Source organism: Mauremys reevesii, linkage group 3 (genome assembly GCF_016161935.1).
Source record: "Mauremys reevesii isolate NIE-2019 linkage group 3, ASM1616193v1, whole genome shotgun sequence".
In the NCBI taxonomy this organism is placed as follows: domain Eukaryota; kingdom Metazoa; phylum Chordata; order Testudines; family Geoemydidae; genus Mauremys; species Mauremys reevesii.
Genome location: NC_052625.1, coordinates 208,239,887 through 208,254,147, shown reverse-complemented (window position 1 = coordinate 208,254,147; position 14,261 = coordinate 208,239,887). Strand labels below are relative to the sequence as shown.

The 14,261-nt window shown below is 45.9% G+C and overlaps 1 protein-coding gene across 4 annotated transcripts in view; it reads left to right on the top strand.

The window, feature by feature from the left end:
- Positions 1-14,261, top strand: part of ZNF512 (zinc finger protein 512) — a 65,156-nt gene that overhangs the window by 28,964 nt on the left and 21,931 nt on the right. For all 4 annotated transcript variants that reach the window (XM_039529658.1, XM_039529657.1, XM_039529661.1 and 1 more), the window contains 3 exons: positions 3,137-3,223; positions 4,412-4,536; positions 13,453-13,539. In XM_039529658.1, coding sequence (XP_039385592.1) covers positions 3,137-3,223; positions 4,412-4,536; positions 13,453-13,539 — 299 coding nt within the window. The remainder of the gene's footprint in view (positions 1-3,136; positions 3,224-4,411; positions 4,537-13,452; positions 13,540-14,261) is intronic.

Below are 14,261 nucleotides of genomic sequence, written 5' to 3'. Positions count from 1 at the left end.
CAACTATAGACCTGTTCATCTGACATTAGTGATATGTGTGACAGGTTGAATCACAGAACCCCCTTGGGAGCTGCCACCTGATGTGCCAAGACTACTTCTGCCCCTGCTTTCCTGCCCTGTCAGCTCAGGACTAAAGTTCCCTGCCTGGTTTGAGCCAGACTCGCTAGCCTGCTGCAAACCCAGTCCCAGGTCTGAACCACGTCCCCTAACAGCTGCAGGCTTAACTGAAAGCAGCTTACAGAAGTGTTCTTGTCTTTAATACTCAGAGGCCTAACTCCCAGTGGGGTCTAAATCCAAATAAATCCGTTTTACCCTGTATAAACCCTCTATAACACTGATAGAGAGAGATGCACAGCTGTTTCCCACCCCCCCAGGTATTAATACGTACTCTGGGTTAATTAATAAGTAAAAAGTGATTTTATTAAATACAGAAAGTAGGATTTAAGTGATTCCAAGTAGTAACCCTCACCAGTAAGCTTCCTTTTACAGATTAGTCTCCTTCTGGTCTGGGTCCAGCAATCACTCACACCCCCTGTGGTTATCGTCCTTTGTTCCAGTTTCTGTCAGATATCCTTGGGGTGAAGAGGCTCTCTTTAGCCAGATGAAGACCAAATGGAGGGGTCTCCCACAGGCTTAAATAGACTTTCTGTTCTGGGTGGAGACCCTCTTCTCTCTCCTATGCAAAGTCCAGCTCCAAGATGGAGTTCTGGAGTCACCTGGGCAAGTCACATGTCCACGCATGACTCACAGTTTTTACAGGCAGAAACCATTGCCCCCATGATATCTTGAATGTCTCCAGGAAGATTTCTTATGTGGATTGGAGCATTCCAAGATGCATGATTCCTTAAGTGCTTCTTGATTGGGCACTTAACTTTGTGAATTCCTTTCTAAAGAAGCAGCAAAGAATCCTGTGGCACCTTATAGACTAACAGACGTTTTGCAGCATGAGCTTTCGTGGGTGAATACCCACTGGGTATTCACCCACGAAAGCTCATGCTGCAAAACGTCTGTTAGTCTATAAGGTGCCACAGGATTCTTTGCTGCTTCTACAGAACCAGACTAACACGGCTACCCCTCTGATACTTTCTAAAGAAGCTGACCAAATGCCTTACAAAGCTTACTTAGAAATCAAGCAAGTATACAGCCAATATTCATAATTTCAAGCATTATGGGATACATTGTCACAGTATGTAAAGCTTTAGAACAAATTTTGAAGAAAGGCTAATTAAGGACATGGAGGTAAATGGAAAAGGGGATGAAATGCAGCATGGGTTTCCAAAGGTAGATCATCCTAGGCTAATGTGATATCTTTCTATGATTTGATGACTGATTTCTTAAACAAAGTAAATGCAGTAGAGCCAATCTATCTGGACTTCAATAAGGAATTTTACATGGTACCACCTGGGGAATTATTACGTAAGAAGGAGAAGATGGGAATTGGTATAGGAATTGTAAGGCAAGGAAGGAAACGTTGGTTTTTTTTTTGTTTTGTTTATGATGGAGATATACCTATCTCATAGAGCTGGAAGGGACCTTGAAAGGTCATTGAATCCAGTCCCCTGCCTTCACAGCAGGACCAAGTACCCTCCCTAACAGATTTTTGCCCCAGATCCCTAAATGGCCCCTTCAGGGATTGAATTTACAATTCTGGGTTTAGCAGGCCAATGCTCAAACCACTGAGCTATCCCTCCTCTCCAAAACCACTCCCTAAAAGGGATGTATCAATGGGTTGTGCTGAAAAGAGAACTATTCAGCTGGAGGGAGCTAACTAATGGAGTTTTTCCAGGATCTGTCTTGAGACCAGTCTTTTTTTTCTTATTTTCATTAATTACCTTAGGACAAAAAGTAGGTGTATGTTAATGACATTTGCTGATGGCACAAAGTTGTGAGGCATTGTCAGTACAGAGGAGGGTTGGGATATTACACAGGAAGAATTGGGTGACGTTGAGGACTAGAAAAATATAAATGGGATGAAATGTAATAGTAAAAAGCGATGTCATGCATTTACTGACTAATAAAAATGTCTGCTATAAGTGGGAACTCTTCATTTGGAAACAACAGAAGAGCAGAAAGACCTGGGTGTATGTACTGGTCACAAAATGACCACAAGCCACCAATGTTCACACAGCCATGAAGTGAGATATTTCCAGAAGGGATAGGAAGGTATTAATATTTTTGTGCAAGGCACTGGTAATACCGCCTCTGGAATAGTGTGTGCAGTTCTGGTAGCTCATTTTCAAGAAAGATGAGTTGGACCTGGAACAGGTGCAGAGAAGAGCTGCTAGGGTGATCAGGTCTGACTAGAGAAGATGAAGAAAGATTAGCTTCTTTAGCCTAGCAAAATGAAGGCTGAGGGAATATTGTTGCGCTTCGTAAATACATCAAAGGGGTAAATGCCAGGGAGGGGAAATGTTGGCACAAGAACAAATAGATATAAACTGACCATTTTAAAATTTGGTGTGGAAATTAGAAGATTTCTGACCATCAGAGGAGTGAGGTTCTGGAGCAGCCTCCTGATAGGCTGTTTTCCCTACTACTCCTTACTAGTTTTACAATGGAGGTTGATAAGTTTCTGAACAGGATTATATCATGGGGTTTCCTGCTATAGGAGGGGACTGCACTTGATGATCCAGGAGGTCCCTTACAGTTCTATGTTCCTTTCATGCTTCTCTTCCCACATCCCATTATAGTGGTTGTAGTCTCCTGGGCTGCTCTTCCTGTGTGTTCCTGTTGCTTATTCTCTGGGCTATGTAGTGTAGGATTCAGAAAAAAATCCCCACCTTTGGAATCTGCTTCCTATGGGGCACACTAGAGCCCCAGTTGCATGAACTTCAGGGTGTCCTATAGATCACATACACTCTTGACTTAGGCCTTTTATATCTCCATTTGTGCAGTAGGGTTTTATAGTCTTTATTTCATGAGCCATATTTAACTAGCTTTGGATGCTGAGCTAATGGACTCCATTTTAAAATCAGTAAATAAACTTCAGTCCTCTGAAGAGAGAAATTGACCCTTGCAGTCCTTGCCTGCCAAGCCAGTATCTTGAATAGGGCCCCTGCCCCACGAGCTCCACTTTCTGTCTAATGAAGGTTTTCAGAATTAGGTTTCACAGGTTTTCTCATTGTTTAAATTTTAGCAAGGAAAAAGCAACGAGCTGGGGTGCAACAAAATCCCAAATCCAAAGGGCGTTATGTGCGGAAAGAGCCACCAACGTATGCAGCAGGTAAGAGGGACGAGCAGTGTTTATGCAACAGGTAAGAGGTGATTGTAGTTCTGTGTGGTCAGTCCTGGGTAATGTTTTTCTATGATCTCAGTCACTTTGCTTTTTGCTTTATCCAAAGTGCTTTTGGATACCATTGTCATTTGGACCCGATGGCATTGTAGGAATATCTAATGGTGGGCGTTGCAGCATGTTGATCTTTACCACTTTCTGTCAGTTAAACCTATTCTATGGTAATGTTCCCTTTCTAAGGCGTGGAAATTTAGACTTTGTACTGGCAATGCACGTTCAGTGGTGCCTGGGGAGGGAATCACTTCTTGAATTGTGCAGAAATACATCAAGCTGGTTTCAGCCTAGACGACAGCAAAATATTCATATTTCTTTCACTCAGCAGAATGAAGGCATTACTACAAATCACCCCACGCCATAGCCTGATAGCCAGAGGCTCAAGCAACCCCGTCTGTAGCCATACAGTAACACCTTTGTTCTAGAATGTTGGACTTTGGACTTCAGTCTTTGTTACAATCGGCGGAGTAACCAGTGGAGTGTCTACTACACCCACTCAACTCCCAGCTCCTATTCAGAAGACCTTATGATTAAGAACATAAGAACGGCCATACTGGGTCAGGCCAGTGGTCCATCTAATGGTCTGATTCACAACAGCCTCCTCCTGTCTCAAGGGAACACCTTTTAGAGTTACATATAAGGAGGAACTGTATTGGAGCACATTGCCGTAAGGATTCCAGTTCTGGCTTTCATTCTCTGAAACCATTTTCAGGCCAGAGAATCTTTGGAGCTGAAACTTCTCCTGCTAATTCTCAAAAGGGGCCAGGGACTGGAGGCCACACCTGTCCGTATGCTTTTCTTTGCCTGTTGTGTGGCATGGTCTTCTGGAGCAATTCCACGTTTGCATGAAGTAGCAAAGCCATTTATTAATGTACAGTGAAATCACACAGAAATCCTCATTCCTTCAGCTCCCTTCCTGGTTTCCAGTGTAAGTGATCTGGCGTGGGGTGAGGAGATAACACAACATTCAGATTTAGTTAGTAGAATGGGGAATTTGTTCCCCAGCAATGCAATCAAACCATTAACTTAAAGAAAAGCCCTTCTGCCCAAGCTAGAGGAAACCTATGTTGTGTTTCATTTTGTTTTTGATTTTCCTCTTGTGCCTCCATTCTTGTGATCTGACAGGCAGTATGGAGGAACAGTGGTACCTGGAGATCCTAAGTAAGGGCAGAGTTACCTGTCCAACATGCAGAGCTGTGGTCAGGAAGACTGTAGAGGGACTGAAGAAACATATGGCGAATTGCAGACAGGTGAGAGAGACAGAATAGCACCATCTCCCATTCCCTTTTTCTCCAGCTTAATGACTGCAATACCTGCCAGTGGGTACACAACCTTCAGACCAACAAGAACCACACCATTTCCTTCTATCATGTTAATGTGTGAGGTATCCATTTGCCTGTCTGTAAATCAGTGCAATACCAGATTTACAATGGCGCCACTGGCACCGGCCCCATACTCCAAAGGGGCCCTGGCCCAGCCTCTCTTCTCTGGGAAGCTTGGTGCTGCTGTGCCCGGGGCTCTGTCCTTCTGTTGCACACAGCCCAAAGCTCTCCCTCCCCCACCTCTTACTCGCCCCTCCTCCTTTCACTCCATGCTCCCAATCAGCTGTTTGGGGGGATGGGGAGCAGCAGCAGCCGCCACTGCCTGGACCCTGGGCAGGATGAGTCTGCTTCTCCAGAAGGAAACGATGTTTTTTTCAGGCTGCCCCCTTTTCCCAGATCTTCCTCCCCATCCTCCTTCCCCTGCCCGGCCCGGGAACCCCTCTTCCCCTCAGATCCCCCCTCCCATTTCCCCACTCCTTGCCTCTGGTTCCCTGTCCTTGCTCCAACTCCTAATGAGGGTGAGGGACCTTGCACAGCAGCACCCGTGTCCTTCCTCCCAGCTCCAGTCTGGGCTAGAGTAGCAGCCACGCTGTCCCTCCAAGTCCTGGGAGCATCGGGTGGCTTAACACTAGTGAGGGAAATGCCCCTTCCAATAGCAGTTGCTGTCCCCTGAAGTGTGCAGGCATTGGGGGTCAGGGAGCCTAAACACTGCACCCCCACCTTTACTCATCCCCCACCACTATAACTGGGAGGGCGGTAAAGAGCTATTGCATCACCTGCACTCACAAGTTTTCTTTAGGTGAAAGAGGTCACAGGACGTGAGGGAGGCTGTGGAAAATTCAGTCCTTTACCCCATCTGTTCCTTGGCGCTGAACATTTAATAACTTTCAAGAGAGAGAGGAGGAAGTGGAGAAGAGGGGGGGCAGGGCCTTGGGAAAGGGGGTGGAATCAGGGCATACCCTCTCCGGCTCCCTGCTGTGAACTGCTCAGGGTGGGGGCTGGGAGCACCCCCACAACCCCAGCCCACCTCCCCAGTCCTGACCCCTGCACCCCCTCACAAACTCCCAGCCCCCTGCCCTGACTCCTGCACCCCTCACATCCCCACCCTGAGCACCAAACGGGAGCTCCTGCACCCTCTCCCCCCCACATACCCACCTATACCCCTCGCACTGAATGGGAGCTGCCCCATGTAAGCGCTCCACACTCCAACCTCCTGCCCCAACCCTGAGCCCCCTCCCTCATTCTAGCTCCTGGCCAGACCCCAACCCCCAGCCTGCCCCTGCACCCTAACTCCCTCCCAGACCCTGCACCCCCACCCTCAGCTCGGTGCAGAGAGAGGCGAAGAGAATGGGCTAGAACCAGAGAGAAGGTAAATACCCGCTCTATGTGGTCAGGGGTGAGGGGGGGGATCCTGTTTACCCCCTCCCCAGCCCTGCTGCGCTTGCAGTTTACTCCCGGCCCCTCCCTTGCTCCAATGAGCAACCCTAGCTCTCACCCCACTGTGTTTTTGACCCCAGCCCCTGCTTTGCTCCAGTCAGCAGGGACTAATCCTCTCCCTATGCCCCACTGTGCTCATCTCACCCCTGACCCCTCCCTCACTCCAGCTGGGGACCAATCCTTCCCCACCCCCCACCCCCATGCCCAGCTGTCAGGGTGGATAAAAATCAATGACTTAAAAAAAATCATTTTTTTTTTTAATTTAAATAGTTTTTCCCCTCAAAAATCCAATCTAAAGATAGTTTTAATTAAGATACATTATATCATGGAATAGGGATTATAAATTCTGATTCTATAGTATGAGACAATATATTCATGTGATGTTTAAGAAAAGTTTTGTAAATGAGTTCTAATAGTTCATGGCTTGTTATGCAGATGAAACTACACAGGATCATTTCAGGGGGCAAGGCAAGATGCCACATTTATTATTATAACAATTTGATCTATAACCACTAGCTAATACCTTAATACTTTTATTTATATATATATGTATATATATATGTATGTGTATATATATATATATATCACACACACACACACACACACATATCAGATGTTCTGCAGCTTCTGTATAGTTACCAGTCCTGAACATAGCTTGAGTTCGTGGCTTGGGATCACAGCTTGGGATCGTAGCTTGTGGCAGCTAACTAGCCAGAAAAGCCGGGTACAAGAAAGGGCTGGGTGTGCCCTCCCATGTTGGCAGCAGAATGTTATCCTTCCAAGTCTTCCATCTCACTCATCCTTTTTGTAGGCTTTAGTTTGAATCCAGTGTCTATAGGTCTTGTTGTGTCACGCTGCCTCTGGGTTCGGTGTGATTGATTACCCGTCAGTTGCAGACCTGACTTTCAGCCTGGGACCTGGCTTTGATCTTCCTTCTATTGTACCTTTGTTCTTTTCTTCTGAGGGTGGACTCTTCTTACTTTGTTAGGGCTCTTGTCTGCATCTTCAGCCATTGGTTTTGAACTCTGTTTCATCAGGACAGGCTGGTGCTGGAGGTTGATTCCATCATCCATACATACCTCATTCACACATCTAAACTAAACAAATAAGATTTACAGCAGGGATTTGCAAAAATGAGGGTTGAAGCAAACTTTTACAAAATGGAGTGAGCGTTTTAAAATGGAGTTTGAATTACAATATGGCAAACAGTGAACAGAAGTAGACAAGTGTAATGAATGGCAAACAGCGAACAGAAGTTACAATACTGAAACAGTGCAAGTCTCAGTGATTTAAGCAGGAATTGGATTGGAAGTGAAATTTACAAGGGCAACTGGCTGAACAGCTATGGCTCTTAACAAGCATCTTAATTGTCAATTAGCCAGTTATTGGGGTAACCGGTTATATGAATGAATGTTGTTTCATTCATAAAACTTTACTTATGAACAATTAAAAACAATTACATAAAGTGTGACCCATTCAATACCCCTGTTCATTCATAAAACTTTACTTATGAAGTTACATTAATAAAGTGAACAGTTAAAAACCATTTCATTCACCAGTTCTACAGGTTTAGGGACCCAATCTTATGTGGTTCCCAGATGTCTGTATAGATTATTTAGGTTAATTTTTCTATCTACCCAATGGGACTCAGTGCTCAGTCTAGAAGATACCATCAGAGATGCTTAGTTTTGCAGTTCTCAAACTGTGGATTTGTGTCTCCAGAGGTAACATGCTTGTTAACAGCAAAAATGTTTTTAAATAAATAATGTATAGAGGTGAGAAATAACAGACCTCAACTCTATTGTCCCTCTGCAAATTTGTGTACACAGGGTCAACCCCTTACCTCTCTTTAAAAGTGAAAAGTTTCAAAGCGTTCAATTAATAGAAGATTGTTGGGGGCAGAATAGATCTGGACAAGGAGAAGTCGAGATAAATGTGAGAAGTGAGGGACATATTTTTTTTGTTAAAATATTATGTTTGCTGTGGAAGGGAAAAAATCCAGAATACTTAAGGTTGTTGTTTTAGTTAAATAAAACAATGTAAATGTGTCTCTGGTGATGTTCTACTCCTAATATAGCCTGGCAAGAAAATCCTCCAAATTTTAATGATTAACCTCTTGAATTGGAGATAGTTCACCTCCCAATGACTTCATAAATATCTGCTTCAATTACCTTTGGTAAATGAAATAACCAAACAATCATTAATTTTCTGATATAGCTGTAAAACTCATCTGAAAAGTTTTCAAAATAAATTATGGTTTAAAAATGTATAGTGTGTACTTTCTAAAAATGAAACCTAAATCTATCTCTAAGGGTATGTCTACACTATGGGATTATTCTGATTTTACAGAAACCGATTTTAGGAAACAAATTGTATAAAGTCGAGTGCACGCGGCCACACTAAGCACATTAATTAGGCAGTGTGCGTCCATGTACCAAGGCTAGCGTCGATTTCCGGAGCATTGCACTGTGGGTAGCTATCCCATAGTCCCCAGTCTCCCCCGCCCATTGGAATTCTGGGTTGCGATCCCAGTGCCTGATGGGGCAAAAAACATTGTCGCTGGTGGTTCTGGGTATATCCTCTCCCTCCCACCATGAAAGCAACGGCAGACAACCGTTTTGTGCCTTTTCCTGGGTGAACTGTGCAGACACCATACCACAGCAAGCATGGAGCCCGCTCAGCTCAAGACAGCAATCATGGACATTGTAAACACCTCGCACATTCTTGTGCAATTTATGCTGAACCAGGACCTGAAAAACCAGGCGAGGAGGAGGCGGCTACAGCAGCGCGGCGACGAGAGTGATATGGACATGGACACAGAATTCTCTCAAACCGCTGGCCCCGGTGCTTTGGAGATCATGCTGTTAATGGGGCAGGTTCTAGCCATGGAACGCCGATTTTGGGCCCAGGAACAAGCACAGACTGGTGGGACCACATAGTGTTGCACGTGTGGGACGATTCCCAGTGACTATGAAACTTTCGCATGTGTAAGGGCACTTTCATGGAACTTTGTGACTTGTTTTCCCCTGCCCTGAAGCGCCAGAATACCAAGATGAGAGCAGCCCTAACAGTTCACAAGCGAGTGGCGATAGCCCTGTGGAACCTTGCAACGCCAGACAGCTACCGGTCAGTCGGGAATCAATTTGAGTGGGCAGATCTACTGTGGGGGCTGCTGTGATGCAAGTAGCCAAAGCAATCACTGACCTGCTGCTACCAAAGGTAGTGACTCTGGGAAATGTGCAGGTCATAGTGGATGGCTTTGCTGCAGTGGGATTCCCTAACTGTGGTGGGGCGATAGATGGAACCCATATCCCTATCTTGGCACCGGAGCACCAGGGCAGCCAGTACGTAAACTGCAAGGGGTACTTTTCAGTGGTGCTGCAAGCACTGGTGGATCACAAGGGACGTTTCACCAACATCAACGTGGGATGGCCGGGAAGGGTTCATGACGCTCGCATCTTCAGGAACACTACTCTGTTTAGATGGCTGCAGCAAGGGATTTACTTCCCAGACCAGAAAATAACAGTTGGGGCTGTTGAAATGCCTGTCGTTATCCTGGGGGACCCAGCCTACCCCTTGATGCCATGGCTCATGAAGCCATACACAGTCAGCCTGGACAGTAGTCAGGAGCTTTTCAACTACAGGCTGAGCAAGTGCAGAATGGTGGTAGAATGTGCATTTGGCCGTTTAAAGGGACGCTGGCGCACATTACTGACTCACTCAGACCTCAGCCAAACCAATATACCCATTGTTATTGCTGCTTGTTGTGTGCTCCACAATCTCTGTGAGAGTAAAGGAGAGACCTTTATGGCGGGGTGGGAGGCTGAGGCAAATCGCCTGGCTGCTGATTACGCGCAGCCAGACACCAGGGCGATTAGACGAGCACATCAGGAAGCGCTGCGCATCAGAGAAGCTTTGAAAACCAGTTTCATGACTGGCTAGGCTACGGTTTGAAAGTTTGGTTTGTTTCTCCTTGATGAAAACCCACCCCCTTGATTGACTCATTCCTTGTAAGCAACCCACCCTCCCCCTTCGATCACAGCTTGCTTTCTAAGGAAATAAAGTCGCTATCGTTTAGAAATCATATATTCTTTGTTAATTGATTATAAAAAGAGGGCGAGAACTGACAAGGTAGCCTGGGTGGGGTTTGGGAGGAGGATAGCAGGGAAATAAAAGGCCACTAAAAAAAATTCAAAGTAGTGACAGCCTTTTGCTTGGGCTGTCCACTGGGGTGGAGTGGGTGGGTGCACGGAGCCTCCCCCCACCTGCCTTCTTACACGTCTGGGTGAGGAGGCTATGGAACATGGTGAGGAGGAAGGGTGGTTATACAGGGGCTGCAGCGGCACTCTGTGATCCTGCTTCCGTTCCTGAAGCTCCACCAGACGCTGGAGCATGTCAGTTTGATCACGCAGCAGCCCCAGTGTTGCATCCCGTCATCTCGAGCGTCTCTCCTCTCCTCACGTTCGTCCCTCATGGCCTCACACTCGCTTGCAGTTTTCCTGTACTGGGATAGGGTGACCTTCCACTCATTCAGATGAGCTCTTTCATTGCGGGTCGATTCCATGATTTCTGAGAACATTTCATCTCGTGTCCTTTTTTTTTTTTTTTTCCGCCTTATCTGAGAGAGCCTTTGGGACAGAGGAGGGAGGCTTGAAAAACTTGCAGCTGCAGGGGGGGGAGGGAGAGAAGTATTTTAAAAGATACATTTTACAGAACAATGGTTATACTCTTTCACGGTGAACTACACTATTCACATTACATAGCACATGTGATTTCAGTACAAGGTCGCATTTTGCATCTTAATATTGAGTGCCTGTGGCTTTGGTGTTAGAGATCACAGACGCAGGTCCGGGCAATGGAATTCGGCTTGCATGCGGCCATGGTAAGCCATTGTCTTTTGGCTTCTGCAGCCTTCATATATCCAGCGCTCTCCTTTCCCACCTACCAAGCAAAGCCCATTGAGTGCTGCAGTTTTCCTGTTAATGCGCAGCAGCAGAAAACAAACTAACCCCCCTGCCACCATCCAATTCTCTGGGATGATCGCTTTACCCCTTCCCCCCACCGCGTGGCTGGTATCAGGGAAGATCCCTGCTAGCCAAACGCGAAAAGCTCAGCGCCAATCTTTCTCCCCTCACTCTCCCCCCCCCCCCCCCCCCGTTTGGCTAACTGCAGGGAAGGATTTCTTTTCAGCCACAGGCAAACAGCCCCGTAGGAACGGCCACCTCTGTCCCCTTAATTAAATTCCCGTATTTCAACCAGGTTACCATGAACGATATCACTCTCCTGAGCAGGGGTCGGCAACCTTTCAGAAGTGGTGGGCCGAGTCTTCATTTATTCACTCTAATTTAAGGTCTCATGTGCCAGTAATACATTTTAACGTTTTTAGAAGGTCTCTTTCTGTAAGTCTATATAATATATACTAAACTATTGTATGTAAAGTAAATAAGGTTTTTTAAATGTTTAAGAAGCTTCATTTAAAATTTAAATTAAAATGCAAAGCCCCCCAGACCGGTGGCCAGGACCCGGGCAGTGTGAGTGCCACTGAAAATCAGCTCATGTGCCGCCTTCGGCACCCGTCCCATAGGTTGCCTACCCCTGCTCCTGAGAATAACACAGCAAGATAAAGAACAGATGTTGCTTGAATGCCAGCAAACACCAGGACCATACGCTGCCAGGCTTTGTCATGCAGTGATACCAGATTACTTGCTACTAGCATGGCGTGGTCAAGTGTCCTACCATGGAGGACAGAATAAGGCTGCACTGCCCAGAAACCTTCTGCAAAGGCTTTTAGAGTGCCTCCAGGAGCGCTTCATGGAGATGTCCCTGGAGGATTTCCGCTCCATCCCCAGACACGTTAACAGACTTTTCCAGTAGCTGTACTGGCCGCTAATGCATCCCAAGTCCTCAGGGCAAATTAATCATTTAAAAACGCTTGCTTTTAAACCATGTTTTATATTTACAAAGGTACACTCACCAGATGTCCCTTCCATGGCTTCATGGTCTGGGATACTGCCTTGGGAGGGTTGGGAGGCTACTTCAGTCAGGCTGAGAAAAAGATCCTGGCTGTTGAGGAGAACGGAGTGCTGTGTGCTCTCCGCAAGCTCATCGTCCTCCTCCTCATCTTCCCCGTCTGCAGAATCCTCAGGCATGGCTGAGATTACCCCCTCCTCGGAATCCATGGTCAGGGGTGGGGTAGTGGTGGCGGCCTCCCCTAGAATTGCATGCAGCTCAGCATAGAAGTGGCATGTCTGCGGCTCTGGCCCGGACCTTCCATTTGCTTCTTTGGTTTTCTGGTAGGCTTGTCTGAGCTCCTTAACTTTCACACAGCACTGTAGTGAGTCCCTATTGTGGCCTCTCTCCATCATGCCCTTGGAGACTTTCAAATGTTTTGGCATTTCGTCTTTTGGAACGTAGTTCAGCTAGGGACTTCTCTCCCCATATAGCAATCAGATCAAGTACCTCCCGTACTGTCCATGCTGGTGCTCTTTTTTCGATTCTCAGACTGCATGGTTATGGTTACCTGTGCTGATGAGCTCTGCATGGTCACCTGTGCTGATCAGCGCTCCACGCTGGGCAAACAGGACATGAAATTCAAAAGTTCGCGGGGCTTTTCCTGTCTACCTGGCCAGTGCATACGAGTTCAGATTGCTGTCCAGAGCGGTCACAATGGTGCAATGTGGGATAGGTTCCGGAGGCCAATACCATCGAATTGCGGCCACGCTAACCCTAATTCGAAATGGCAATATCGATTTCAGCGCTACTCCCCTCGTCGGGGAAGAGTACAGATATCGATATTACCAGCCCTTTATATCAAAATAAAGGACTTCGTTGTGTGGACGGGTGCAGCATTACTTCGGTTTAACACTGCTAAATTTGAAAAAAACTCATAGTATAGACCAGGCCTGAGTTGTGAAGAATATGTTTTAAGGTTATAACAACCAACAAGAATGGACTTTTTATGTAGAAACCCATGATTAAATTGAGTCTTCCTAACTAGTGATTTAAATCATGATTTAAATCAAATCCACCCTGCCTGCTGTGCTTTTGCCCCTGGCCTCTTCATTCCCCAGGGGGCCCCACAAATATGTTTGGCGCTGGACCCACAAAAGGTTAATCCGGTCCTGGATCAATGTAGTCAACTGCTCCTTCCTCTCCATGTTACTTGTGGTTTTAGGAAAGTGGGCAGAGACATATCCATTCTCTTTTTCTTACCCTGTCTCTTTCACTAGTCTTTATACCCCTGTAAATCTGTTCATTGACTTCCAAATGCATGGTGGGTTTTTTCTCACTGTGCAGTTATCTGACCCATACAAGGTTTTTCTCCCTGCCTGCTGCCCCATTTCTCCTACAGTCACCCAATATCTGAGGTTTGTGTTAATGCAGTCTGCACTCTTGTTTTACTTGTAGGAGATGTTCACGTGTCATCACTGTGGAAAACAGCTCAGGTCTTTGGCAGGAATGAAATACCACATCATGGCAGATCACAACAACCTGGTAACGTTGATATTGTACGTCTAGCAGAAGCCCTGACCTTCCAGGCCAGACAGCTCTTTGTTGCTCTCTTGATGCACAAAGAGACTGAAAGGTGGTGGGTTGTCAAACATTTTCTACCTTTAAAAATTCAGGTCTTATCTAACCAGTTTTTCCTGAAAGACTGAATACATGGAAAACTAGTAGCATTGTGATGTCAGAAATGCTAGGCAAGTGACAGCTGATAAAGATGGGAAGGTCTTTCTAGTCAGACTCTTTAAAACACTTGGGTGTGAATTTGTTATTAATATTTATCAAATACTCTGGAGGGAAAAAAAAAACCCAGAAGAAATGATCTGATTATTAAAGACTCTATATTTCTCACCCCTTCACTAAAGGGCTGGAAGATTTTGTAAAATACAGATCAGAGTCATCCAGCAATTACAGAGCAGACTAGTTGAGATCCTGACGTTTTCAAAGTAAAAAAACAAGCAATAAACACCTTTCAGTCCTCCGTTATCCTTCATAAAGATACACAAAGGGCATAACCCATTTTCCCCCTTTAGTCACCTTTAAGAAGCCTCTGTCTCTAGGTCTGGCAGTGAAGAGAGAAATCCTTTGGGAGATGTCATTCAGAAGAGTGGGAGAGAGTTCCTAGGCTTGGTGAATTTATCCCTCATTGCTTTTTATATAGTGTTTATAATACTATATAAACAGCAGGGCTGTCCATCTGTGCTGCAGAGTTT